Source organism: Taeniopygia guttata, chromosome 14 (genome assembly GCF_048771995.1).
Source record: "Taeniopygia guttata chromosome 14, bTaeGut7.mat, whole genome shotgun sequence".
Classification (NCBI taxonomy): domain Eukaryota; kingdom Metazoa; phylum Chordata; class Aves; order Passeriformes; family Estrildidae; genus Taeniopygia; species Taeniopygia guttata.
In genome coordinates this window covers 452674-479898 of record NC_133039.1, presented here as the reverse complement: position 1 = coordinate 479898, position 27225 = coordinate 452674, and the positions used below count along the sequence as shown (strand labels likewise).

Below are 27225 nucleotides of genomic sequence, written 5' to 3'. Positions count from 1 at the left end.
TAACAATCTTTACTGATTTAATACACAATTAGGAATCAAAATCTGTAAATCAGTTTTGGAGAAGATTTTCAATACAAAGCAAATATTAAGTGAAGCCCAAAATCAGCAATTTTGAATTTCTAATGAGAATTTCAATAATTATAATTTTTTTAATGGTTACTATTGCTAGATAAGCTCAAAACTGACTCTCTATTACTGTAGCTCAAGGAGTTCCTCTCTCCTCAGTTAACCACCTTGCAGCTCAAGACCAAAAGCTAACTAGAAGAGGAGATTAGTGTGCTCAGGGGGAAGCCGTCTGGCAGAGTGGCCAGAGGAGGTGCCCTGAGTTCCAGGGAGGAAGCAGATGCAGCCCAGGTGCTGCAGCTGCAGACCTGTGGGCACAGCCCAAGGCCTGGCCAGAGCAAGGAGCCCCAGGCAGGGAGAGGCTGCCCAGTGCCAGCCCCTGCCCAGGACACACACAGGTGCCAGGAGCGGGAGTGCCCTGCACACACAAACAGCTGCCCACTGGCACACGGACACACCTTGGCTGCCACATTTCAGCTTAGAAAAAGGGAACACAAGCAACCTGGATATCCTGTGATGGCCTGTGCACAGTTCAAAGCACATTTGACCATCTCTATACAGATTCAGAGGCACTAAAGCTGAAAGGAGCACCTTATTTGAAATTCAAATCCTGATTTCAGCATATCAGCACTGATATTATGAGACAGAAGTTTGAATATATTTTATACCCCATCTCCCATTCTCTCTGTGACCGAGTTACCTAGAAATTTGGTATTTTATTTCAAATATAATTTGAAAAGCTGAGCTTTCCAGAATTCACACAAACACCTCTCTGGTGAACCTTCCTTTGGAGAGGGAGTCAATCTTGCTGCTCTTTTTCAACACAAAATTGCTATTAGATGGTTTGGGTTTTTTTCTCCTTAAACAGCAACATTTGGCTTTAGACAGGAAAGACTGCTCTTAGCGAGAGAAAATGGGACTACAAACAGTGTTAAAAATACTAACATACTGGTTTTACAAAAACTATAAACTTAGGTGGCAGCAGACAGTATTATCTGCAAAAAAAGCAGGCTCAGAGTTTATTAGCCAGACCTACCCTGACAAATGCAGCAGTCTTTCTGGAATGATTTCCTTTCATCACCCTTCTGGTTTCCATTGCTAGTTGGTTCACAGACTACACACACAAAACAAAAGCAAACCATTAGAAAAATGCACAGCCTCAGTGGAAAATAACACCCTGCATGTTTTACTGCATGCACTTAGAGAATAGCCAGTGTCCAAGGAGCCCTGATACAATGTGTCCCCACTGTACTACTTACTTTTTACTGGGAGAATTTTAGTGACTGTTCCTTAAAGCAAATATGACTCAATTTGTGAAAGTAGACTTGTTTTATTCAAGCCTTTAGCTTATCATTTCCTTCCCAGCTATAGCTTTGTCACCTCCTTGCTAGCATAACAACCACGATTTCTAGCTAACACAGATTAAAAAACCATAAACCAGAATAACAGAAGGATTTAAGGGAAGATGCAGTGTTGCAAAGGAATCAGATGCAGTTAATGCACACCTGTGGCTCAATACAGAGAAGAGATTAACCTTCCCAAACACATCAGGACTCTGCCTGGATCTGCAGCCAGACACAGTCTAATCTTTCCTAGATGGAGGATTACAGAAGAGGCAACCCAAATTCTGAATGCACAAAAGTGCCATTTATTTTATTATATATGAAATCTCTTGCAAGGTAACCCATTTTCTTTGTTCCAATGATACAATGCATGCCTGTCAAGTAAAAACTTCAGAGTGTTTCGGGGAATAAAACCAGAGATGAGATCAAAGTCCACTTTATAAACACCAGATTAAAATACTTCAGGCTTATTGTGCAACAGACCAATAATGTGAGCAGAGAATGGCAGAAATGGAAATATATCCCCATTTGTTAAGGAAATGTAGACAAACTGTGGCTTACATGAATCAGCTGGACTAGAACAGGCTCCAGATTGCAAAACATTGACCTGGCTTCAACATAGAAACTCAGCTGTTGCTCAAAGTCACGGCCAAATGAAACCTGGAAGAGAAGAAAGGCCCCTAGACTTCACCACTGTATGCCTTAAATATATGTAAAACTGCATGCAGATAAACCACAGATATTCAAAAGTCAAAATCCCCATATATTGCCAAGGAGAAAACCCAGTAGCAACAAATAGCAGTCAGAGAATCTCTGTTCTTTTAACTGTCTGAAATACTTCAGTTTCAGGGAAATTTGAAAGTTTTAGTGTTTTGGTATTTTGGGGGATTTTTTTGTCTATACTCCACATGATTAAGTATTACAGATTAAGTATTTAAAAAAAAAAAATCCTGTTTATGAAGTGTTTTCAAAACTAGCACAACTCTTGATTCTTTATGGAAGAGATAAAGGCTTGGTTTTGATCATACTTAGAAAACAAGACAAAAAACCCCAGAATAATAGAAATAGATCTGTGAATCTGTATTCAGATTCCTCTAATTTCTAGTTGATAAAGGGCCTGCAACAGAAAATAGCATTTTTCCTCATTAGATAAACCAGTATGAAAAGCAGGTTTCCCTCAAGTTTAGTTAATTAATACCTGTTTATATAGTATGGCAAAAGCCTGTAACCTTGCATTCTGGCAGGGAAGAAGTCAAAAAACAACCTTTGTGTGAGAACAACCCTCTTCCAATCCTGTAGATTTAAAAAAACCCAAGTGCTGTCAGCTGGAGCGTCTCAGCTGTCAATTAAAAGCAGAGCATGAGGAACAGTCTCCAGGCAGTTCATGTATTCTATTGCAATTTTTTTTTGTAATGGAAGTAAAGGTTGCATTATTTATCATTTCTCAAGTCCCATGCCAAAGAATTTTTTACAAAATTAGAATAAAATTTACATTTAATCCATACAGTGAAAGATCAAAGAAACTGCACCAGAAAACAAAGGATTGCTTTTCACATTACAGACAACTGTCTTTGCTTTTCCTCTATTTGTACAACTGCTGATTCTTGAGCCCTAGTCTCAAGGAAACATACTCAAAAATATAAATTTTTCCACAAAAAAGACTGACTGCAAGGATGACTGTAACAATTGCTTTTCTCTCCACATCTTAATGTGTGCTGGTTTAAATGCACAAAAAGTCATTTTGCTGCTATGGGATTTTTTTCCCCCCGAACCAGGACTATCAAGACACATGAAATTTTGTTCAATGCAAGAAATCCTGCTAAAGGAAATTACACTATATTATACTGCATGTAAAGCTTAATAAAGCAAGACTGTATCAGAACATTAATTAGCAAATTATTATAGTTGAAGAAAAAACAACCATCTAGAGTAAATCCATAGAACTGCAACACAGAACAAAGAGGACAAATAGACACAGAGCCTGTCAGCTCTATGTGAAAGAAAAAACAGGCATTGAGAGTACATGGTTAGAGAATACAAAAAGCTTGAGAAAGTCTCCCTAACATCTCAAAACCAACCGAGACCAACAAAAGATTTATTGGAGTAAGAGTGAGGGATGGGTTAAAGACTAATTTCAAGACAAAACATCTGGGGTTCTCCAGGGAATACTAATTTAATGACAGAAATTATCTTATTTATAAATTAAGATAAACAGAGATAGAATAACAAAAAAGTTACACTTATTTTGTATTTTTGAAAGCTGGTATTGGTTCCATTTAGAGCTAAGTAGTGGAACTTCCTCCACATAAACCAGTGACCTCTCTGATGCTTCAGTTGCTGTTTAACTTTTAAACACATCCTCTCTGTTTTACAGGAGATTTACAAAACTAGCAGAAAACACCACTAAATAAACAACATGTGTACTTAAAACTTCATCTTGCACCGAATCAGCTTCAGCACTGTGTGACATTTCTTTGAACACAGACACACTTATTTCACTGAAATGCACTGCCTGTGGTTTTCAGTGGTCTGAAGCAAGTCAGAGACTGGGCTCTGATTCAGCCACAGGCACCTGTTCCCCACGGGCATCTCACAAAAATCTGAGCTCTAAAGTGCACCCAACACATGCACACAATTGTCACTCACCATTTTTATGAATCCATTTATCAGAGCTGCTAACATTCTTTTCTCATCCTCAAGTGTTAGTGCACTAGAAAAAAAATTATTTGGTAGATTTTAGAATATTTTTATCCGATTTATCTATAAAGGTTCAAATTATATTTTATAATTTTTTCTGTATAAAACAAATTTTTATATGAATATCACCAAGTCAGCCATGAACCAAATTAAATTACAGATTTTTTAAAAAGTAAAAATTGCTGAGTGTCTTTAGATTCTCTAAAAAACTCAGACTTTGGCACGTGGAGAAGGAAACTACACCTATGTTTTTTATTGTAGCAAAGAAATGGCTTCAGTCTTGTGCTGCAACATGAGAAGTTGAGTAAGAATTAAGTCTAAAAACCTAAAGAAATCAGTAAGTCTATTCTTAGAAGAAAGTTTTCCTACTTAAGGAATAAAACTTTTGAAATGCCCTTTAAATATTATGCACTGTATAACATTAGTTTATTGTTTAGTTTAGGGTTTGTTTTGTTTAAGGTTTTTTGGTTTTTGTTTCAGGTATTTTGTTTTAACTTTTTGCCTCAGAATTTAAAAAATAATTAACTTCACATTGCTACAGTGCTGGTTTTATGTTTTAGTAAGAACTGAACTAAACTGCTATGTAAAAAAGGAGTTTCTTTTCATAAACTATCACAGATACCTATTCTACATCAAGAGTCCAAAATCTGATTTGAAGCAAATTTACATCACATAAAAATCCAGTCAATCAAACCTGTTTCACTGAAAATAGATGAACAAAAAGTTAAATTACAATTAACTAATACAATTTAATCCTTTTAGTATTATATGCTTGGCTCCAGCTTTGACCTTTAGTGTATCAGTTACCAATTTCCAACTCAGACACCAGATGGGAAGAGAACAATAGTTTTACTATACAAATTCAGTAAGGGAGGAAAGAAAACCTCAGCATGATTAGCTCATTAGTGCATTGCCAATCAAAAGAGTCAAGTGATGGGCTCTGAAAGGCTCAGAAGGCTGGTAATGAGATCTCCAGGTCAGTAATAGGTTTCCAGTTCAATTGTGAATCAGACCCCTACCAGTCTAAAGGCTGTTAGCCTCCAACAGCTGGTACAGGGCTCAGCCAGCCCCACACAATGGGCTGGGAGTTTCCTCAACCAGGATGCAAAAACAGATGCAGGAGTTACTTAAACATATCTGGAATTTAGGATGATTTACCGAGAGATGTACAACCATCCTAGCTCAAGGAACTGCTGGTTTAAGGGATTTTAAATGTCCCAGTAAATGAACAAATTGTTTTGGCAAAGTGTCAGAGGAAGCACAATATGGATTGCTATAAACTGCTTTATTTATTTTAATAAGCTGGTTTAGGTACAATATGTTGTTCTATTTAAAGCCTGAAGTGGCTTTTAGCGCAATATACAGCCAAATAAGGTACTCTAACCCAAAATAAAGCACTCTAGCCGGTATAAATTTGAATTACATGCTAAATCTGACCTCCTTATTGACAATAAATCTCACATTCATGGCCTATCAAGGATGAGAAAGTTTTAAGTTCCTTTGCAGCATCTGCCATACTAAGAGGCTCTGGGCTCAGAGTGGCAGAAGAGACTGTGCCCTTACAATTCAGCCTAAACCAGAAGGAAAAAAAGGTTTGTCCTCTTGAGAGCTGGAATTTGCAGCATTGTGATCCTGGCTCTGCTTTCAATCAGACACAGATTTCAGTGTGATTTTTGTAAATTACCTCTAAACCACACTGCACACTGCTTTCCACACTGCTCGACGGTGAGGGTGCAAAAGGGTACAGGGGAGCCCAAAAAACCCCAGCTCTCAAAGTCAAGGGCAGAATAGGAGGAATTAGGAGAAAGATATAGATGGTTCAACAGTTTCTCAGTTCTAGCTTCTCCTATTGAAGCTCCTAGAGATCTTCCAGGTATCTTTGTAAAGATTTCATACCTTTATAATGACTGAAAACACTGAGCCACAAAAAAGTATAATTGAATAAGGCAATCTGTGCTTTAGTAGCTACATATTCACTTGAATCTCAGAAATAGCTTATTATTCACTGTAACTCAAAGATTATATTGGTTTCACTCTCAAAGTGTTTTGAAGATTGGATTGTAAAGTGTCTCTGCTTCTAGAAAACTACAAAACCACTGCTACTTCCTTTTTAAAATTATGCTTCAGTATTCAAAATACAGCAGTAATTAAAGAGCAAATGGTACATGCTGCCACTTCCCTGCACAGCTCTTCCCTCAGCACTAATTGGATTCACGTCTTAATCCACCTTGAAACAAACAGCCCCAGAAACACGAAAGCACATCAGGCAGCCCAACTCTGCACGAATGAGAGCTCTCAGTAGAAGTGCCTCTTACTTCACAGAATCGTGCATCGTCTTGCAGATGTGCAGGAGAGCATTGAGGATAACAGGATCCTTCGTCGACTCCTGCTGATGCCTAGAAAGCGTTTGAGAAAAAGTGATTAAAAATCCTGCTCTGTCAAAATGGAGAACAATGACTAGAATAACACCCTTTAATGCATCATACAGTCACCAGCACCATATGACACTGCACAAGTTTTAAATCCATTTGTGACCCAACGAATACATGGTAAATATGGGTAGAATTCCAATAAATACAAGCCAAGGAATATTATCTTAATATATACATTTGCATTGCCAAGCCACAGACTCTGACTCCTTAAGGGACACAGTAAGGTGGACATGTGATACATTGAGGCAATCTAAGAACATCAAAATAAAACAATCCTGCATTTACCAAGATATATTTTAATTTCTCAGCTACTCAGGGACAGGCAGGAAGGATCAGTGTCAGGTTTAGGTACAGAGGCACATGTGCAGTACAACTCCACTAAGATGATTAAGGGGCCACAGCATCTCTCATATCTTGGCAGTAAAGCCAAGAGAGCTGGCCCCGTGTGCCCTAGGGGAAAGAAGGTTTGGGGGGGCTCAGCAATGAACATAAATACCTGAAGGGAAGGTGGAAATGGAAGGAGAAAAATGTTTCACAAAACTTGTTAATTATTTGAAAAGAAAAGGACTGCTTGATTTTCAGAACAGTTGAAAGTATTTTCATTTTCTAAGTTCATTTTCAGCTGTAGCAATATTCTGTGCTGTCACAGCAAGTGGAATGTGAAATAAATTTCATAAACCAACTAAGGCAACACAAAAAAAACAAGCTCAGAGAACAACTATTCTGTTAACCCACAGCAAGTCAGTATCAATACAATTACCTCAACTTTCTTTGTGAACAGTCAGACAGTCCATCAATAGATTAACAAAACGGACACATTTTCTTTTTTCTTCCCCATAACCTGGAAGACCTTCTTAAATCAAACAGCCAGTATACCGACTCCTAGACATGTTTCAGTAAGTTTCTCAGAGCCTCTAAAGCTCATTTCACTTCAACGGTCTCCACTTACTTAATAAAAGATTCCATAATGCACTTGCAAACCTCCACTCTCACACTTTCCTTCTGGAACATATCCAGAAATGGCAGGAATTTCTCCTGAAAGTACAAATATATAAACAAGTAAAATTGGGTATGTTACAAGCAACACACTTATTTTGGGTAAGTTTCATAAGCACAGATATTTAGGTAAAACTATTTTCATCTGTTTTGAAAACAGTAATTAATTTCAAAGGATGAAAAAGTGGAACTAATGAGAAAGGACTGATGGCTGAAAGATGTATCAATTTATTGATTGCAGAGATCCAGAAGGGAATACAAAATACAGAATTGTTTGACTTGAATGTTGCACTTTATTTCTAAAAGCAATCATATGCTTCAAACAGTTTAGGCTCATCACAAATTCATACATCTATGGGAAAAAAAGGTAAGATATTATAAACAATTAAAATAGTCTACACATCATCAACAATGTCACATCTATCCAGAGCAAGTTAAGAAGGTCTAAGACATACAAATTTCCTTCAAAAAACAGGGTCTAGGTTGTTTACCGTAATAAAATACTTCATTTCTGTATCATCTCAAGAATATAGTGAGGGTAAGTTTTTCAGAATTATCCAAGCAATTTATGAACAAGACTCGACCCCAAATCCACAGCATCAGTCTTGAGTTTCACTCTTCAAATGGTTTCTGTACTGAGACACACTTGCTGTCTCTGTTTCTATTTTTCTACCTCATATACAGCCTCTGTCCTCCCTGAGTTCCACTTTGGTTCAATGCCAAGTATAACTTCTATGAGAAGTGCTATGATAAGTATACATCATAGCACAGAAACAGTGTTAATTACATTAACATACACATACACAAATAAATGGTATTTCATCTTCCATTCATTGTCACTTATGTCATGGTAACAAATAAACCCGGAGAATTTAACAGCCTAATGAAAAAATATAAAAAACTGGAAATGGAATAATAAGTACTTAAGTGGTAAGCAGCAGAAAGCTCACAAAATATTTCTGCACTTAGATACTTGACAAAAAGTCCTTGCATTCTGCAAACTTGTAAACAATCTAAATATCCCAGTCAAGGTAAATTCTCTTACAGAAAAACTGCCAAACAGTTCTTCTTAAAAATTTTTTAACGAGAGTATCACTTACCACTGAAAAAAGCAGAGCAAAGTCATAGATATAGGTAATAACTTTCTGAATAATTGACTGCAGCTAAAGGGGAGAAAAGGGAAAAGTTTAAAAAAGGGGAAAATTATTGTAATATGAGTTAAATTAAGACTATCCACACCACAGATTATTCTTCTTTAATTATTCATAGAAGACTATTTTGAAAGATGCTTCAAGCATTAATCAACATTATTTCTTTTCCCACATGGGACAAACTATAGCTATGCTGTTCCTACACACTTTTCCTACATACCCTTCAGAACCCATACTGAACAGAGGCTGACCAGCCTGCCCAGGCTTTATTGACCCTTCACTTCCATAGTTAGGCACATTTTTTTAGAGTCTCCATGTCCTCCAGCTCTCTGCACTAAAATCTCAGCCAAATAAACAAAGAAAAAACACCCCAAACCAGTTTGTTAAATCTTCTGTTGCAGGCACTTTTTCTAGCCACAAAGTAACTACAAAAACCTTCTCAACTAATCCACATCTCATTTGGCATTCAATCTCAAGAACTGGACACAATAATTCAGTGAAGCCTTAACAATGCCTAGTAAAGATAGACTATTTTATGGTTTGCTTCTGTTTAAACAACCTATCATGACTGCTAATTTCATTCAGCAAACACGACTGCTGATGTAAGAGTTAACTATTGCTACTTTCTAAATACATAAATCATTCAAGTTTAGCATTTCTCAGAATTAAAAGATTGATGTGCATGGAAAAAACGAGGAATAAATTACAGCATTACAGTGTTCCAAGAGGCCTCCTAATTTGTAGTTAGTGTTTAAAAATAATTATTTTGTTATAAAAGTTATCAGTAATGTTTAAGAATTTATTCAATTTAAGAAAATGCACACCAGATTTTTACAGATTTGGCAAAATAAACTCTTTACCTGGGGGTAAGCATCTTCAAATGCTCGATCAGGAGTCATATGCTTGATGACATCAGCCAGAACCGTATTGACCTCTCGCTTCTGTGTAGCAAAAAAAAAAAAGGTTACAAAATGAAATTGGTACATAAATCAAGTCACTAAATACCAGCTGAGTAGGATAATTTTTTTCCATTTGCCAAAGCATCAGCTTTTTACAGAGCTCTAGTTAAGACAGGAACTTTAACCATAGCTCCTTACTTAAACTGATCCATCTGCCATTAAAACGAAAGGATAAGAAATGTTCAGTTCTGTGGGGTAGTAAAGCTTCAAAGCTGCATCTTTTGTCCCCATTCATCTTTCATGAAAGGAAACATATTTTTTCATTCCTACACATTTATACTGAATAGTCAAAGCCTTTCCATCTTTAATACCAGACTGCTGACACAGCCACTTAGTCTGAATCAGAAAAATTCAAAGGAAACAAAGTAATTTTCACCTACCGTAAAATGTCTGCAGGTATACTCCACCCACACTTCAGCACAGTTGATATAATCCTAGAAATACATGTGTCTTGTGATTACCAATATTTGCAGGAGACTGTGAGAAATACACTTGTAAAAATTACACTTAAAAGAATTAACTACTGAGGTATGATTCATGCAGACTTACAAATCTAGAACCCCAAAGGTGCATTTGTGTAGTAATGCTATGTAAAATTAAGTTATGCTTCAGCAGAGCTAAGAAAAGCAGGGATGATCCAAAGATATTACAGCCATCACTAATTTTTTTGCAACTGTGTGTATTTAGAAAAAGCAAACAATGTCATGCCTGAACAACTGGCTACAACTTTGCTCTAAACACAGAATCAGTAGTGAAACAGAATGGACAGTAACTCACTTGTGGATTCTTCAGCTTTGTTATAACCTTCCAGGCTTCATTTAATATCTGAAGGCGATCATTTTCAGGAGGATCAGCCAATGCCAAGTTTAATCCCAGGGAGCGAAAGAGGAGATGCTGAAAGTTAATGTGAAATTTTTAATTAAAAGCAGACAATCCACGTCCATCCAAAACTGGTCTGGCAGGTGCAGTGTGCAGAAAGATTCTCAGATCAAACCACTTGAATCATTTTATTCAAGTGACACACAAGTTATGTAGGCAACTAAGAGCATAAAGACCTCTGTCAAAGGAAAGGAATTGGTACAAATGAGATACAAAATGTTACCTTTGGGAATCCAGACTCATCACACTCTTTAATCATGCCAATGAAGTCCATTGATCTTGCAGCAATAAACTCTGCTCTGAACGCTGACATGACTGAATTCAACAGCAAAGCACTGCAATGAACAACACAGATCAATACAGCTCAACTCAAATTTAGTAGTTTGCATTTACACTAATCTGAACTTCCTAGACTAACAACAATCCAGCATCTCTCATAAATTTAAAAAAAAAGAAAGATAATAAGGAAAAAAAGCAAATCCCTAGGAATTACTACCTTCCAAAGGTTGACAGCAGCTTTACAACTTCCCTTGCTGAATGCATGTATGGCCTGATTGTAGCCAGTGGAAGACAGGGGGAAAGAAGGGGAGGAAAACTCAGAAAAATGAAGCAAAATCGGGCATCAGAGACATGGCTAAGGGAGAAGACATTAGATGTCCTAAACTTTGGCTTAGGAGCCAGAATGCAGCAACCAAGTTAAACTAATTAACTTCGTCTTGACAAGTAATCTACCATATTTTAGAATTCATCTCTGGAAAACAGATTTTCATAATTATGATTTAGTAAGCTACTGGGAGAATGAAAGCTGCACTATGCATCCAAACAGTTTCCAAAAGAGGAAGAGAGAACATTATTTCAGGAACTCAGGGGTACTCATTACAGACTCCGGTCTTCTACACTCTGCAACACTTACTTGTTCCCCAACTTTTTGCATCTCTCCATCATCTCAGTAAGCAGAACCTGGAACAATTATTTATTAAAATTAGTGAATAGAGACTTTGCAAACATATTCAGCTTTATTTACTGTATTGAAATCTACTAAAAGCTGTTTTAATTACTTCTCCAATACATTCCAATAGTCCTGTTTTACCCTGAATTTACAGCACAAGAAAACAATGGTGTAGCTAAACAGAAAACACATCTTCTGAAAGAGGTATAGTGGCATTTCAATCAAAACCACCGTTTTATGGAAGTCAAATCTGCAATCCTTCATCCATGCCATTACTCCAGATAATCACTATTTGCCAGTTATCTCTGGGAGGAGAGGTGAAAACTCTGCCAGACTGACAGAGAATAAAACAGCTTGTTCACTATGTTAAGTTACAGTTTAGTCAAATCATTTGTATATCCGTGGGACAAAAGAAATGGATGAATTCAGGAAATAAAGACTGAACTAGCTACAGGACAGCAAGAAACAATCAGGAATACTGCCTCTGAACTTGACGTAGTCACACTTGTGAAAACAAACATTCTTCCTGTACAGAAGACAGCATCAGACAGTCCTATATAGACTCTTTTTACTTGCCTTCACACTCATGTAAAAACTGACTGAAGGGTTGTTTCACAAGTTTAGTATTGAGCATTACCACATTCACTTACATCTGGAGCATGGTATGCAATACACTGTAAAATCCAGTCTATAGCAGGAGAATATAGGGTCAAATACAAAGGGATCTCCACACATTGCACCACCAGCTGGTTCTGAACTGTATCCCCATGTATCTGTTGAAATAAGAGACAAAAATATGTTGCTTTGTAAAGGTATTTAATGGGAGATATGATAAACTGGTTAAAGTTTGTATATGAATGGAAATTAAATAGATGATAGCACAAAGATAAGAGATATTCTGAAGCATTCCTTGCAAGCTAGGGGAAAAAATATTAAGCTCCTAAAATCTGTTATTCAAGTCTGGAAACATGCTGAATTGAGCAGTTTCCACTTACCAGAATGTATGTAAAATTTCTCATCCTATATCTGGATACAGGAACACCCCTAAATCTAGATTTGAGAACTTCTAAGATTTTTTTTTTAAGTATGTGGCAGTTTGATTAAGGAGTGTTATTTATCTGATTTTGCAAATAAACCACTTATTTACTTACTTGTTTAAATGTTAGGAGAAAGTCAAAAAAGTTTTTATTCAGGCTTTCTTTGAGTTGTGGTGCCACTTCCATCCCAACCTGTATTAAAAGAAAAAGACTTTATCAGCATCTATCAATTCTCCTTCAGAGTGAGATAAAGATGCATTTGCTGAAGGAATACACCCAAGTCACATACATCAAATCAACAAACAGCATTGAATCACATGCTTTTGACTGATTATTTCCTTGCTTACTATTACAGTCATGTCCACTAACAACCCCTGAGGCAGTTACAGCTGTTCTTAAACAAAATCCTAACATCAGCTCCAAGTATCTGTAAGCACTGAGGAAATCAGCAGCTACTCCAGTGCACTGCAACAGCCTACAGCAGCCCAGAAAATTATTCTTACTTATTACAAACACTTAAAGAGAGATTCCCCATCTGTAAAACAAAGAGAAATAATTTTTTGTTTGTTGAAAGGAAAAGACAGGCTGCTGACTACTTGAGATAAAAGCAGTAGCTCCTTGAAGCAGTGGCAGCATGGGCTGCAGTAAATCTTTGGTACAGATCAGAGGAGGTAAATGACAGCCTACCCTGCAAAGGTATGCTCTGGCATAGACTGCAACCAGTGGATCTCCAATTCCTCTAATCATAGCTGTCAACCGTGGGAGACATTCCGAAATGCCCCTGTTTTTATCAGAAATGAAAATGAGCTTCAACAGTCAATAACAGAAATATATCACCTACAGATGACTCCAGTAGCTGCCTTGTAGACTAACAACTGAGCATGAGTTATAGAAATATCTATCAAAGAAGAAGAATACTAGCACAAAAACTTATGAAATAAGTAAAATTTTCTGTGTACAATAATACATATCCTATATTCAAAATGCAGTATTTGCTATTCAGAGCAAGACAAAACTAAAGAACTCCTTCTCCTTGGAGAAGAGCACAGCTGTGGAAAAGCTGTAACTAAGTGCAAGGAAAGGAGATGCTCAAAGCAGAACTAGAACAGGCAGAGCTGTACTAGTGCCTGGATATGAGGCCCACTAACTCCAGTAAAAGAACTGCTTTTTAGGGATAATAAAGTTGTCACTATAGGAGCAATTTGGCTTCCAACACTCATTTCAAAATATAACTGAAGAAGGACAATTACAAGGGAAGGAACATTTTCTGCTCAGCAGTTGGCACTGTTTGGCAACACATTAAACTTATACCAAAGTTTTCAACAGATAGTGGCTCATTTCTCCTAAATTATTTCTCCTACTCTATCTCTCCCAGTATGATATCAGTATTTTTCTTTCAGTGTCTTTTTCCTACACTCCTCATGTCAACAATCTTCCTTCCCCTCCACCTCCAGAAGCCTCTGGTTTTCAATTTGCACTGGGATTTGTGACACCTGATGTCGCATTTGTACATACCTTTGAAAACTGAGAGCACTGCTGTATTTCAAAGTATATCACAGTTCACCTTTAATTTTTTCATTAAAAATTCCAACACTTCTCTGTAGTGCTTCTCAGTTCTTCTAAGACCCTACCCACCATTAATCACAGATCTCTAGTGCTTAATTAATTTAATTAGTTCCTAAGTCTGCCCATTCCATCCCATACTTAACATTATTCTTACGTTTTGGATAGGAACTTGTTGCACTTCAGTATTGCTGCTTCCACGTAACTAAATTGAAGCCAAGTCAAGGAACAAAACTAAAAATTCACACCACTGAAAAACTATAAGCAAACATACACCAAATGCATGTTGACCAAACTATTTTAAGGCCTTCTGTATTTAATGTCACTACACTTTGCTGATTTTTACAATTTATCAACAAGATTTTGTTTCAAAATTTTTCATCATCTCTGTCACTGACAAACTGCTCAGAACCAATAATTAAGCATTCAATTCACTATGAGACATGACTCAAAAGTACATTCAAAACCTACAGCCTGAAAAAAACAAAACAAAGCCAGTATAAACATTAGATCCTGTGAGTTTTATTGAAACAAATGTTCACTTCTGGAAAAATCTACAAAAAGCCTGCAGACACACTGTGAGGGTCTCATTTGACAAGGATACAATCTGGGAATAAGTTCTCTGATTGAAGCAATCTTGAAAAACCAGTTTAAGCAGGTTTCTTTAGCTGTATCGTTAACACTCTCTGGAGAAAAGTTATCTGGGAAAAAAAACAACCCAGAAACAGTTACATTATTTCTGAAAACAAGTTACTTTTCATGTTAGGTTAAAAACTGTATTCTCTTTCCATCTGTCAAGAAATTAAGTGCACAATAATAAACTAGGCAATACATTTGCTTCTCAGCTCTCTTGAGAAGCAGTCAGAGCTGAGTATATTACAAGAAAAAGTACAATCTTGTAGTAAATAATATTTCAGAACCTGAATTCAAGCTCATCTTGGAGCTCATCTCAGAGCTGCTACTGAGAAATCCAACCTCTCCTCTGCTCTTCCAAAATCAGAAATTGTATCTATAACAAATACATATATACAAATCTATAACGACTAGAGAACATACAAAAGATATTTAAGCACTCAATTTTTTTATTTTTAAATGCTAATATAAATTTTAAATAATACTATTACAAGAAATAGGAAATACTGAATATTGTTTCTGTACCCTGAACACATCCTCTTACGAACTCCTTCTGAAACCATTTAAAACACCACTCCTGCCTCCAGAAAGTGAAAGGCTCCACACAAAAGTTTCCAATTTCCAACAGGAGAGAAGCCACATGTTAGAACTCCCTGCATTCACTATCCTTCTCATCTGGGACCTCAGTTTTCATTAAACTTGGTTTCACTTGGTTCCCAAGGGACAAGCTCAGAGGCTGGGCCTGAAATACCCAAAGGTTCACATGCACAGTCAGCACAACACAGATTTTCCTTCTCCCCTCACTTTTAGAGCTGTTTGGGAAGTTCCCACCAGCAATGCCTCTGGCAGCTGTACAGCTGCAGCAGGAGCTCAGCTCAGAACAGAGGTAACTGTGCCCAGAAATCGTGACCTGCTATGGGAACTGCCTGCCTTCATTAATGTTTGTAAGAGCAGTTTGTCAGATCTGCAACAACCACATTTATCTGAACTATTTTCTCTAGGTTCATTTCAAATTTCAGTATTTGTTGGTTTCAAGTTTACAGCTCCAATCCTATGGATTTAACTGCAAACTAATGGCACTGTTCCACTGCCACCTACAGAATGCTTCATCTTGCAAGGATGTGCATATAGTGCACTTCAAATTGCAAGGAAATGCCTTTCCACACAATCTTTCAATGTCTTGCTAAAGAGGTTCTTTCACCTGCAATGTCAAATTAGATTTTTACACTGTGCTGGAACTTCAAGTGAAAAAAGAAAAAGGGCCCAAGTTAAAAAGATTATGCTAGAAGCAGCCTGCTCCTACTTCCAAAATTTTTCTTTTATTACAGCAAAACTACCAAGCTTCCAGTGTAGCAGCAAAAACATCTATTTACTAAAAACTGAGATTCTCAGCTTTGTTACGTTTCTACCATTAACTTTAAGCTTCTAAACTGTAGTACTTTCAGAAGAGAGCATATAAGACAAAAAAGGAAAAAAAATCTTCCTTCGTCTAATTTGGCCATTCCTGTTTAATTCTCCCTCTGCCTAATAAATTCTGTATTAGAGAACTTACGTAATTCCTTGTGATTTCAAGTCTCAGGAAGACTAAGTTTACATTTAGTACCAGCAGAGCCACAAGCATACTTTACTATATCCACAATTAAAATGTAATTTTGCATGAACACTGTGAACAGTGGAAGCTGCAAGTGATGGATTTTACTCTGTTAAAAACTAAAAGCTGCTAGATTCAAATCAGAACCTTTTCTGAGACAGAATAGCAATGGTCCTCTATTTAACCTTCCTCAAGGTTGGACATGATTTTTTCCTGGAGCACAGTGGAAACAAACAAAGTTACCTGGCAGAGAGACTCGGTTATCCACACACATTGACAGAATTCTTTCATACACCAACTTCCCTGGTTAAAAAAAAAAAAAAAAAAAAAAAAGAATAATTTAAAAAATCAAAACAAATTAACAAACTATAAAACACAAAATGATGGCACAAAGGCTCCCTTTCCACCATACAATGAAATTAGAGGGAAAAAACCTCCCAGAATACTGATATTTTGCTGCCCTCTAGTGCGGATGAAATGTTCAGTGTGATTTAGCACTTCTCACACTATAAAAACATCCTATGAATCCCTTAAGTGCAGGGGTAACACACAGGTCAGATTTCTCCCAAGCCAGGAAAGGACAGCTGCTGTCCTAACTTTGCTGAGTTTGGATATTATGTTATCTCTAGCAGCCTTCAGCAAGTAGGAAGGAGCACAAAGAGGAAGCACGACCCAAAAGAACAATTGGATCTCTGTCGTAGCATATCCTGCTGCCACCAAAATACTCTTCAACTTTCAATACCATTGTAAATATTTTCCATAACATGGCAGAAAAATAAGAGAATCACATGAAGTGGATGACAACTTCACTCACAAGTTTAAAAACATATTTAAAAAATCAATAAATACATTCTTATAATTTCATAGTCCCTATTCAGCCAAAGAAAACTTTCTGACTTCCTCAAAATACAAAACTAATGAAATATTGAGTCAAAAGACTGCTAAAATCCAAAATATTTTTATAAAGACAGTGTGTTTTTCATTTCAAAATGCAGAGATCGTGATTTTTCCTAACATTTTGTTCTAGATATTTATTAATACATAAAGCATAGAATCACAAAGTGAAATGTTTTCATCTTAAGAACTTTTGGCTCTTAGGAGATTTTTTACAATTATATACCATGGTTATCACTGTGTCCAAATGTTTATGTTGGAAATATTCCACAGTAAAAGTAAAAGTCATTTTAGCCCTTTTTGGGTAACTTTGATGCTTTCTAATATTACAAAAAATAATCTTATTAACAATTGTGTAGTAAGACTGGCAAGGTAGATACTTACCAAAAGTATCAAGGATATCTGTAATTAAAACAAATTTACTGGGATAAAACTGGATTACTGTTGTGTCTGAAAGAAGCTTAGAACACTAGAAGGAGAAAAAAACAAAGAAACATTTTTAGAGGCAAACACAAGTTTATGTTTTTACTCCAGAAAAGCTAGAATGGATGATTATCCACAGGTGGAAAGGGCCCATATGAATTATGAAGCCAAAGGCACAAGGACATCTAACATAACAGACCACAGTTCTTGTTGTAATTGTCAGGTTATTCTTCATTTTCAGAGCTACACAGACCTGGTTTTCCTTTATACAGGGTAATCCACAATGCAGAGTTTCAGCTGACCATGAAGATCTGTGCGTTTGTTCAGATAAAACAAATTCTCTCCCAGACAAAGCATTGAAAGGCACTTCTTCTCTAAAATCACTTTTTTTAAGGACACTGTTTCATTTTTCACCATCTAAGCATCCATATGAAGCACAAAATGTAATATAGATTACATTAAGAAACAATTTTAGAAGTGTAGTTAATGAGCTTTCCAATGCATTTTTGCAGCTCACATAACTAGTTCAAACATTCTGGAAACAGACTGAGCCACAGTCAGCTTCAGGAGGACTCTGTAATCCATCACCATCCACTGGGACACACCTGATCATGGCATTTGGACTGCAATGATGGCTGGAACAAAGTCACATTTGAAAATGTATTACCCACTTAGTTCTACTCTCATGGGGTGCTCAGGCCAGGAAGGAATGTGTCCATTGATTGTATGAATTCAAAATACACACTGAGCAATGAGGATATTTCTAAGATGCTTATTAAGCTATACTTTGTTTTCCAAGATTAAACTGGAGTCAAAAACTTTGGCAGAAGGTTACTCACAAAAAAAGACCAGCTTCTACCAAAAGAAAATAGGTGAGTGACTGACTGGGGAGAAATCCAGTCTTCCTTGCTTAAGCCAAATGTGGCCTCTGGCCCTGACTCTTCTCTGGTCTCTAAGACTGACAATATTTTCTATGAGCTCCATCCTCTCTCTCTCCTTCACCGGCAGAGAGTTCTTCAATCTCAGTGGAATAAATAAAGTTTAAACTTTTGTTACATTTCAAAAATCCAGGAAGCAATCCAATACCTCACAAGACTGCTCTGTTTAAAGAAGGAAATCACATCATTTGAACATGCTTAAACAAGGGGCACACATAGTCTTTTTCATTTATTCATCAGGGTAATTTGAAGAGTGCACCAGAAAGACAGGTGAGAGCATTCACATCCTACAACCAAAGCAGAATCTTCCCTGCTGTGTGGTAAGTCAGTCACCTTTAAAGAAAGGTAACTCTGTAGCTGTTTAGGACCTACACATAGCACAAACACTAAATTACCACTTTTCTTATAGCTCACACACATAATCAACTTAGTCCAGCTTACTCTAAGTAGCTTAGCATACTCCATCTTGACAAGTAAACTATCTTGCAAAAAGGCACTTGAGGAATCACAGAATCATAGCATTGCTTAGGTTGGAAAAGACCTTCAAGACTGTTGAGTCCAACCTTTAAACCATCACTGCCAAGATCACCAATATAAAAAATATCCCCAAGTGCCACATCTGGACACCCTTTAAATACCTCCAAGGATGGTGATGCTACCACTGCCCTGGGCAGACTGGTCCAGTGATTGAGAACCCTTTTGGTGAAGAAATTTTCCTAACCTGAAGCCAAACTCACTCCTCCTACTGCATACTAACCAGTCTGTAATAATAATGGCAAACTATGTATAAAACTGCAGCCTGATGCCAAGAGAACTGCTCAGCTCTTTCAGAGGATACAGCACTCTGCAGGACAAAGCACAACAAGTAAAGTTCAGTGAGGGTTCTACCCTATCCTGCTGTATAACTACAGAATTATTATCCTTCATTAAAATTTTTAATTCATTAATTGCACAAGTACCTATTTCATTCTTGGGCAGTCTTTCAATTAGTGATGACCATCTGCAGCAGTATGTGCTAAGTGCACAACACTTGAGAAGAGATAAACACATTCAGCTTTGGTACCACCTTCCTAAAAGGAAGCACTGGATACCATGTTAGAAACTGTATTATTTCAAAATTGTTTGTGAACCAGTTGCAAAAGAACATATGAAAGTATTAGTGCTTGGATTATCATTGCATTATCACACACACAGATATACATTTCACACAAAGCACTGTAAGTACAGTACATCCCTGCTGCTCTTCTTCTCATCCAAAGACCACATTCACACTTCACAATCCTATATATGGATTTTTTTTAAAATAACAATAATAGTGCTGATTTCATAGTATTACAATAGTACATTAGTCACCCTAGGTCACATATAATTGTTTGATCTCACTTCATTAATGTTTCATTTCCTTTTTTGTCTTTACCACAATTTAGGATGAAATTACTTCAAGCAGTTTTCACAAGAGTATCCAGAATTACCAAAAAAAACATGACTTTATATAACCCCACTGGATGACTATAAGCATTACATCAGTTTTACAGCTTTTAAGGATGTCATTATCTCATCTGTCCTCTGCTGTACTCTGCCTCTGGCCTTTTTTAAAGGCCAAGCCAAACAAAAGAGCATTTAACTGTCCTATTTCCCCATGCCCTCCTCAAAGCACATCACCCCAAATGACCCAAAGGAAGACTATGGACAATTTCTCAAACAAACAAACCCCATACACACAATTTTAAAAATCAGGAGCTGTTTTTGGTAGCTTGCTATGGTCCTAAATCCCTTTATTTAATTGCCCTACTAAGTTTGGATGGGTAAAATGCTGATGTTCAAAAAGCCATTCTGGTATTATTTGTAGGGAGCAAGGGGCTGAAGGGGAAGAGGATAGGAAAGGAGACTACACATCTTACAAAGAGCGGATTATCACTACATGGTATTTGTTCTAACTACCCTTAAGCAGGTAAAATTTCCACATTTGTCATTTGGGGACTCACTGAGACTTCCATCCCACATAACCTAGTCAAAACCAATATGTAACAAAAAAGCTGAAAATCCAACTACTGTCAGAAGTCATAAAACTCTAGAACAAATGTGTTTCAGAGATGAACAAAAGAAAATAATAGAAAAACAGTATAAAGTCTTCTTTTCCGAAGAAGGAAACTAGACAAGTTATATCACCAAACTCACTGGTTCTGCATAGAACAAAAACATAAAACTGACCTGGATGACTATTTTCAGAGCTTTTACTTTCTGATCAGAGGACCATGCATCCTTTAAAGACTGGTTCAGTTCTTCAATTCGGTTCATGTAATCCTGCTGAGTCAAATTCAACAGCTCTTTCTGTGATCCCTGGCAAGAAAACACAAACCCTCTAAGTAAGAGCATAAGGGAAGGAAGGAGAGTGCTGTTATTATAGACTCAAATCACCATGTTGTGGAGGACAATCCTACAAAATTTATTACAGCTTCCCTTCAGGTCTTAGGAAAGTAGGTTATGAAACATTCAGCCTTGCACAGTAGAATACTACAGCTTGAGAAATAACTTCAGTACTCAGCATTTCTATCAAGCCCATAATTGTAGCTTATATTAAACTCAGGTAGACATATGCAGCTTCTGCAACAGGGGCAACCAGAATTATCAGATGTTAAGAATATGGGGCTACACAAAGTTTTACAGCAGTGAGAAGGTAAATCAACACCAACAGATCAGGTAAATTTTCAAATCACGATTTCTAGTGATACAAAAATATGATTCTTCCCAAATCCTGTAACAATAAGGATTAAAATCACTACAGAATTTATCTAAATACTGCACTTGCAGAATAAGGACCTTTTTAAAAGGTTTCACAAAGATTTTTATTTCAAAATTCCTTTCACTATTATAATGATGCTGTAATTTCACCAGAAAACTTTCTCACCTCTTCCAGATCATCCAGTTCTTCTAACCTTGTTCTCACTTTTTCAGAAACTGCTGAACCAGTAGTGGTGACTTTTCCTGCAAAGAAATACAGATTTAAGTTGCTTTAAAATTTAAACACTGGGACTTCTAAAGAAAAACAAACCTGAAGAAGCCTGACAGGGACCAGTAACTTCTGTGACAGAAGACAAGTGGTTTGGCTCTTTTAGTGACTACTCCTGAAGACACATATCTAAACATATCTACAGTGCATTCACTTTGAACAGGGGCAATGGCAAGTAAGCAGAATTGAATATGAGTGGATTTTTCTGCAAGTTTCACCAGTAGGAAAAGAATCATCAGATAGAACCACAGGATAATTAAGGACAGAAAAGCTCTATGGAGGTCTGTGCCCAACTCTCCTCCTCAAAGCAGTCCAATTCTGAAGTTACAACAGTTGCACAGGGTTATATCCAGTTAATTTAACAATATCTAAGGATACAGATGTCACACTCTGCCTGCACATCCAGTTTCACTCTCTGGCCATTCTCATTGCAAAAAAGTGTCTTCCATTTTTGCAGATGCTGAAATGCTGCATGTTTATTCATATAGAAAAATCCTGATTTACTATGCTATGATTACCTAGCCCAGATTCCCTTTGCTAGAAAACACAATATTTAACATTTGGTTCTTTTTTAAACACCCAGCATACAGTTGAAATCACGTCACTTTAATGTAAAGAGAGTAACTGAATAAGTTCCCAAAGGACTTGTTTGCTTTCCTTCCAGCTAGCAGAAGAGTTGATAAACATGATCCTCCAAACATCATTGCTCATTTAAATGGAAAAAAGTTTTAAGCTACAGTGGAAGGCAGTGCAGTGAAATAATCACAAATTCATCAGCCCATAGGAATAAAAGACAAGGTGGTCAGGTGGCTTATTTTCAATAACTATTTTAAACAAACATCCAGACATCTTATCCACAAAAAAGCAAGGACCATGATGTCAGAATAGGGGAGGCAGGAAAACACATTTCAGCTATTCTTGACCACTGCACTCTGCCTCAAGCAACCTCTGTTACTGGTAAAGAAAGTGCTCACCTTTTTCAGATCCCATGTACAGATTCTGTGAGGAAGCAGAAAAAGCAGATTGTTAGAAAACATGTACTCACCAGCATTCCAAGAATGCACAGGGTAATTACACTGCTAATCAACCCTCTAATCATTTAGAAGTAGATGCAAGACTAGAAGTTATTTGCATTGTTACAAAAAGTCAAAGTGATGGCTTCTAAATATCAAAAGACTTGGACTCAGCTTTAAAACAATCTTTACAAGTGAGAGCTTGTGATTCAGTTTTCTACAATATTAAAACTCAAATTTAGAGTACCAGTATTTACCCGCAAAAGAATTATAAAATAGCAATATCCAAAATTCATTAACGGTCTAGTACAAATAAAAACAACTGTGGCAGCCACCACTTACAATAGAAAGCTTCTCTGTTGTTGTGTATCTAGCAAGGATTTCACCACGTTTGCTTGACCATGGCTCAAAGTCACTCCCTACTGCTGAGCTCTCATCTTTATCCCGTTTCCTTCGTGCACCATCCTGTCACAGGAGTACAAGTGCAAAAGTTAAATACAGATCTAGAAAAAGAAGAGAAGACTGAAAAAGGTCAATTTAATGTTTCAAGTGCTAGCTGATCCTTTCAAAAGTTACAATGTTTTTTAAAAATCCATATTTAAATAAATATGTCAACATAAACCAGATGAAAGTAGGAAAATAAAAAAGAATATTCTATTAATGTGGTATATTTCCTATATTAACCTCTTCACTGGTGAGACAATAAGTTTTATCCAGGGTTGGCTTTATGGTTTTGATTTGGTTTTGGTTTCCTTTTACTTAGTTGAGACAACAGCCCTCAGAGTTACCGTGGGAGGAGCAGAAGTCACAGGATCTGCAGCTGCTGCAAACAACGACAAGGGATCAGTGCCATCCAACACACTGCTCAGAGGGTCCATCATTGAACTAGAGGAAGAGGAGGAGGTAGAAGAAGTACTTCCCTTCCTGTTCATCTTCTTCGTCTTGGATTCAGTAACCTAAAGAAACATTCAGAACAATTAAACAAAAAGACTTTCTCTTCCCTCACTTTTCTTTAATTCTTTTTCTTCCCCTGCTTTTCCCAGAATGTGGAGGCACTCACTCTTCAGTAGCATTTCCACTACTTTTTTTTTTCCTCCCAATTTTAGGTCTACAAAATTGTAAGAACAACCACTCTGAATATCTTTCTAGTACCCCTTGTCTATTTTATTAGGTTTGTCCCTGTCCTCCAAACTCTTTCTCGCTATTTAATTTCCTCTGCCAGTTCCATCTTTACTTTTCCTGTACGGCACTCAAGCCTGGAACATAAAATCCATACCTCAGGCCAACATCTTCTCTCCCTACTGACCTTCCTGAGCAGAAGTTGCTGCCCATTTATCATTCATTGATGGATAACTCACCTCTTTGAAGCTGGATTTTTTTCAGTACATCTTTAAAAGCCTCTTACACATCAAAGAAATTATAAATGTTTTAAAGTACACAGCTGACTGGAAGCTAACCCAAAACCAAACCTTATATCAAGCAATTATGCAGGTCATCTGTAATGCAACAATTTGATTTTAAATTTACTCATTATTCAGCATTTAATGCAACCAAGAAAACCTACAAGCTGGAGGTGCTGTATTTGTCAGGAGACTGTTTCTGACACATAATAGCACCAGCAAACTCCTGTAAAGGGCAAACAGAATAAACCTTGATGCCTCTAAAACAGGCCACCAACACAGAAAGCAACTTCACAAGTACCATCACCAACCTCAAAGCCTTTTCATTTTAACCTAACAGATGTAAAAAGAGGAACACAACCAGTCTGAATTCAGATTCCTTTTCCAAAAGCCAAACAAACTCACTGTAATGGGTTTCAGTGGATGGTAATCACCAAAATCCAAGGGTACAGATTCCAGCTTGCACACTTCAGATTCTGACACATAGTTCCTTGATCTTGCGTGCCTTAAAAAGTAAGAGTGAAGAGAAAGTATAAATGCACATAAATAACCACATACTAAGAGAGAAGCATTCCTACATCTATACAGATGCTTATTTACAAAAAAAAAGTATACTGAAAAATAAGCAAACATAAAGATCCAAATTTCTCTCTACTGAGATAACATAAAACTGAAACTGGAGAAATTTTACTTTCAGCCATTTAGTTGTACTCTTTTTCAGTCTTTGGAACATGCAGAGCTGCTAATTGTTCTTTTCTGTTTCATGCAAGATACTGAGAATGTTTATAGTACATCCTCAGCTGAATGAGGAAAATCAGGGGATACACAAAAAAAAAAATCTTTAATCAGACCACTAACAAAAGCAAACAGCACTTCCCCCACATAACACACATCTTTCCCAAAATAATTAATCTAAACTTTCAAATAATTCCATTCCTACTGGAAGGCATAACTCATTTGGAAGATTTTTAGCAGCACTAAGCAGCCAGCTCTTCCACAGATACCACGTCCAAGTTTCCTTAATAATGAATTACAGATTAGACAATTTATGGTTGTGCCACTCCAAGGAGAAACTTTTGACATCTAATGAGATAAAGCAGAACAAGAGAAAGAGTCCAGTGAAATCCATATGCTTATTTGGTTTTTTTGTTTTGTTTTCTTGATCGCTAGTTCCTTTTCTTTTTGCTATTGTCCCATTGTTCAATGACTCTTCTTGCTCATTTGCACCATGGGTTAATCAGCACCTGGGTGGAAAATCTATCAAACTCTTTCTGGCTACACAATTGTAACATTTCTTTAACTGCTGACAGCTGTCTCAGCATCTCCAGCCCAAAATCAACTGCAATCTAATTAGTGTAAGCACACTGAGCAAGTGCACATGGTGGTAATACACATGTGGGAGTGAACAAGAGCTGCAAACCCTGCAAAAAAGTATTCAAAAAGAACTTTTTTTACAACGTGGCTATTCAAGTGATAAGACAGCTTGTAACAGAGCTAATACAGAAGACAAGATCAAGTTTGTTCTGGCATTATGTTCTGCTTACTCTCCAGGGAAAGGAGATTAAGCATTCCTTTCTTGGCCACAGCAGTGCAGCAAACTTCTGAGAGGAAATAAGACTCTGATCAAGCTGGGGTTTCATCCTCTGTGCATCCTGCATGATTACACTCCTGCTTCAGCTGCTCTTTTAACAGTGGATTTCAACCTTTCCCACACATGAGCACCATTGCAATTGCCACCACTCCTTTTTCTCTCCTCCTGGTAAAATATTCTTTTCCCTGGGACAGCTTTCAGGCAGACAGCACCTTCCCAGAGCCAATGCTTATCCTAAAACAAGTGCTTCAAAAAGCTCACAGGGAGCACAAAGGAGACAGGTATATAAAATGGAAGAGAGACCCTTTACAACACCAGACATGTATTGGTAAATGGCCATGACACGGCCATGAAGCACATCGCATACTGACTGTACCTATCATTATCTGAGTATTAGACATAAAAACAATTTATCTAAATATTTATGCACAGCTCTTATAAAATTCGATTGTAGCCCCGTGCTTTAAATTATTTTATATACTTTTTATTTCTTTAACAGATTTGTTGAAATTTATAGAAATTGCTTAATGAATATTATGTTAATACAACTATTCAGCACCAACAGGTGCTGTTTTTTCCTCATATGCAGACTGATGACTGTGCAGGTAATAAATCTGCAAAACAGCTTTTTAGCTAGTAAAAATAGCTAGGGCTCTGCTAAGCCCCGTAAGATGAAAATATATTCTATATTCGGTAACAGCATGATCGAAACATCTTACTCTTGTAAAAGATCTGCTTAATTCCCCACGGCCACTTCTACAACCAGTGTTGCTAGACCTATTTATTAGGCTGTTGTTACCTCATTGCTGTACTATGTAAAAATAAAATTTTCAGCATCTCTGCTACTCTGCTTTGTTTTGCTACTGCTTTTGTCTATAACAGAAAGAGTGCCTCTTTTATCCTTCCTTTACCAACCAAATACTAGACTAATTCCATGTCCTACACAGTGCAGCTTCCTCAGATGTACACATCTTCCTGTAAATGCGCGTTGCTAGCAGCTGACTCTGTCTGTAGCCCCTGCCTAGTCCTGCAGAGCCTGTGAACGATAACAGAGGCTCAGTGTGCTAGTATCGGCGAGCAGCCACACGAGCCCTTCGGCCCAGCGGCGAGGGTCAGCGGGCCCGCAGAGCCCCGCCCGCCCTGCCCTTCGCTCCGAGCAGGACACGCTCCGTGACACCAGCCCGGCGAAACCAGCGGCGCTGGGGAACTCCTGCTTCTTTTCGGGGAAATAACGGGAGGCCAGCAGCCGTGGAGCCCCCGCCCCAGCTGCGCCGCCAGGGCCCCAGGAATGCGCTCTGCACCCTCAGGTCTCTCGGCAGCAGCGCCGGGCTGAGGCCGCACGGCAGCGCACTGCCCCCGCCGCTCCCCGTGACCCCAGGCCGAACTGCCCGACCCCGCGGCGGAGCGGCCCCGCGCTTTCCCCTCTAGCACACCCGTGGCCGCCCCCTGCTTAGCCCCCCGGCCGCGAGGGTGGCCGGGCATGAGGGCAGCCCTGCCCCGGCCCAGCCGCGGCGGCCGCAGCCCGCAGCACCCGCCGCCCCGCGGAACGGGCGGGTCCCGCCGCCTCACCAGGGGAACGCGGCCATCTTGCTGCCGCTCACATGACCGCGCCTCCCGCGCAGCCCCGCCCGCTCCGCGCCTGAGGGCGGGCGGAGCGCGGGAA

General features: G+C 37.9%; 1 protein-coding gene across 3 annotated transcripts in view; it reads right to left on the bottom strand.

Moving 5' to 3' along the window:
• Positions 1-27225, bottom strand: part of VPS35L (VPS35 endosomal protein sorting factor like) — a 45365-nt gene that overhangs the window by 16480 nt on the left and 1660 nt on the right. For 2 of the 3 annotated variants that reach the window (XM_002197928.6, XM_032750986.3), the window contains exons 1-25: positions 27132-27207; positions 24377-24476; positions 23360-23527; positions 22914-23036; positions 22533-22557; positions 21457-21533; positions 20760-20888; positions 17572-17656; positions 16537-16596; positions 14674-14770; positions 14227-14274; positions 13194-13287; positions 12621-12698; positions 12120-12242; positions 11434-11480; positions 10744-10855; positions 10419-10535; positions 10022-10075; positions 9543-9623; positions 8632-8694; positions 7485-7570; positions 6419-6499; positions 4053-4116; positions 1968-2066; positions 1100-1177 (exon numbers count right to left, since the gene is read on the bottom strand). In XM_002197928.6, the coding sequence (XP_002197964.3) occupies positions 1100-1177; positions 1968-2066; positions 4053-4116; positions 6419-6499; positions 7485-7570; positions 8632-8694; positions 9543-9623; positions 10022-10075; positions 10419-10535; positions 10744-10855; positions 11434-11480; positions 12120-12242; positions 12621-12698; positions 13194-13287; positions 14227-14274; positions 14674-14770; positions 16537-16596; positions 17572-17656; positions 20760-20888; positions 21457-21533; positions 22533-22557; positions 22914-23036; positions 23360-23527; positions 24377-24476; positions 27132-27148 (2106 nt within the window). In that variant the 5' untranslated portion in view covers positions 27149-27207. Of the gene's footprint in view, positions 1-1099; positions 1178-1967; positions 2067-4052; positions 4117-6418; positions 6500-7484; positions 7571-8631; positions 8695-9542; positions 9624-10021; positions 10076-10418; positions 10536-10743; positions 10856-11433; positions 11481-12119; positions 12243-12620; positions 12699-13193; positions 13288-14226; positions 14275-14673; positions 14771-16536; positions 16597-17571; positions 17657-20759; positions 20889-21456; positions 21534-22532; positions 22558-22913; positions 23037-23359; positions 23528-24376; positions 24477-27131; positions 27208-27225 lie in introns of those variants that run through there. The other variant, XM_041719047.2, reaches the window with a different exon arrangement.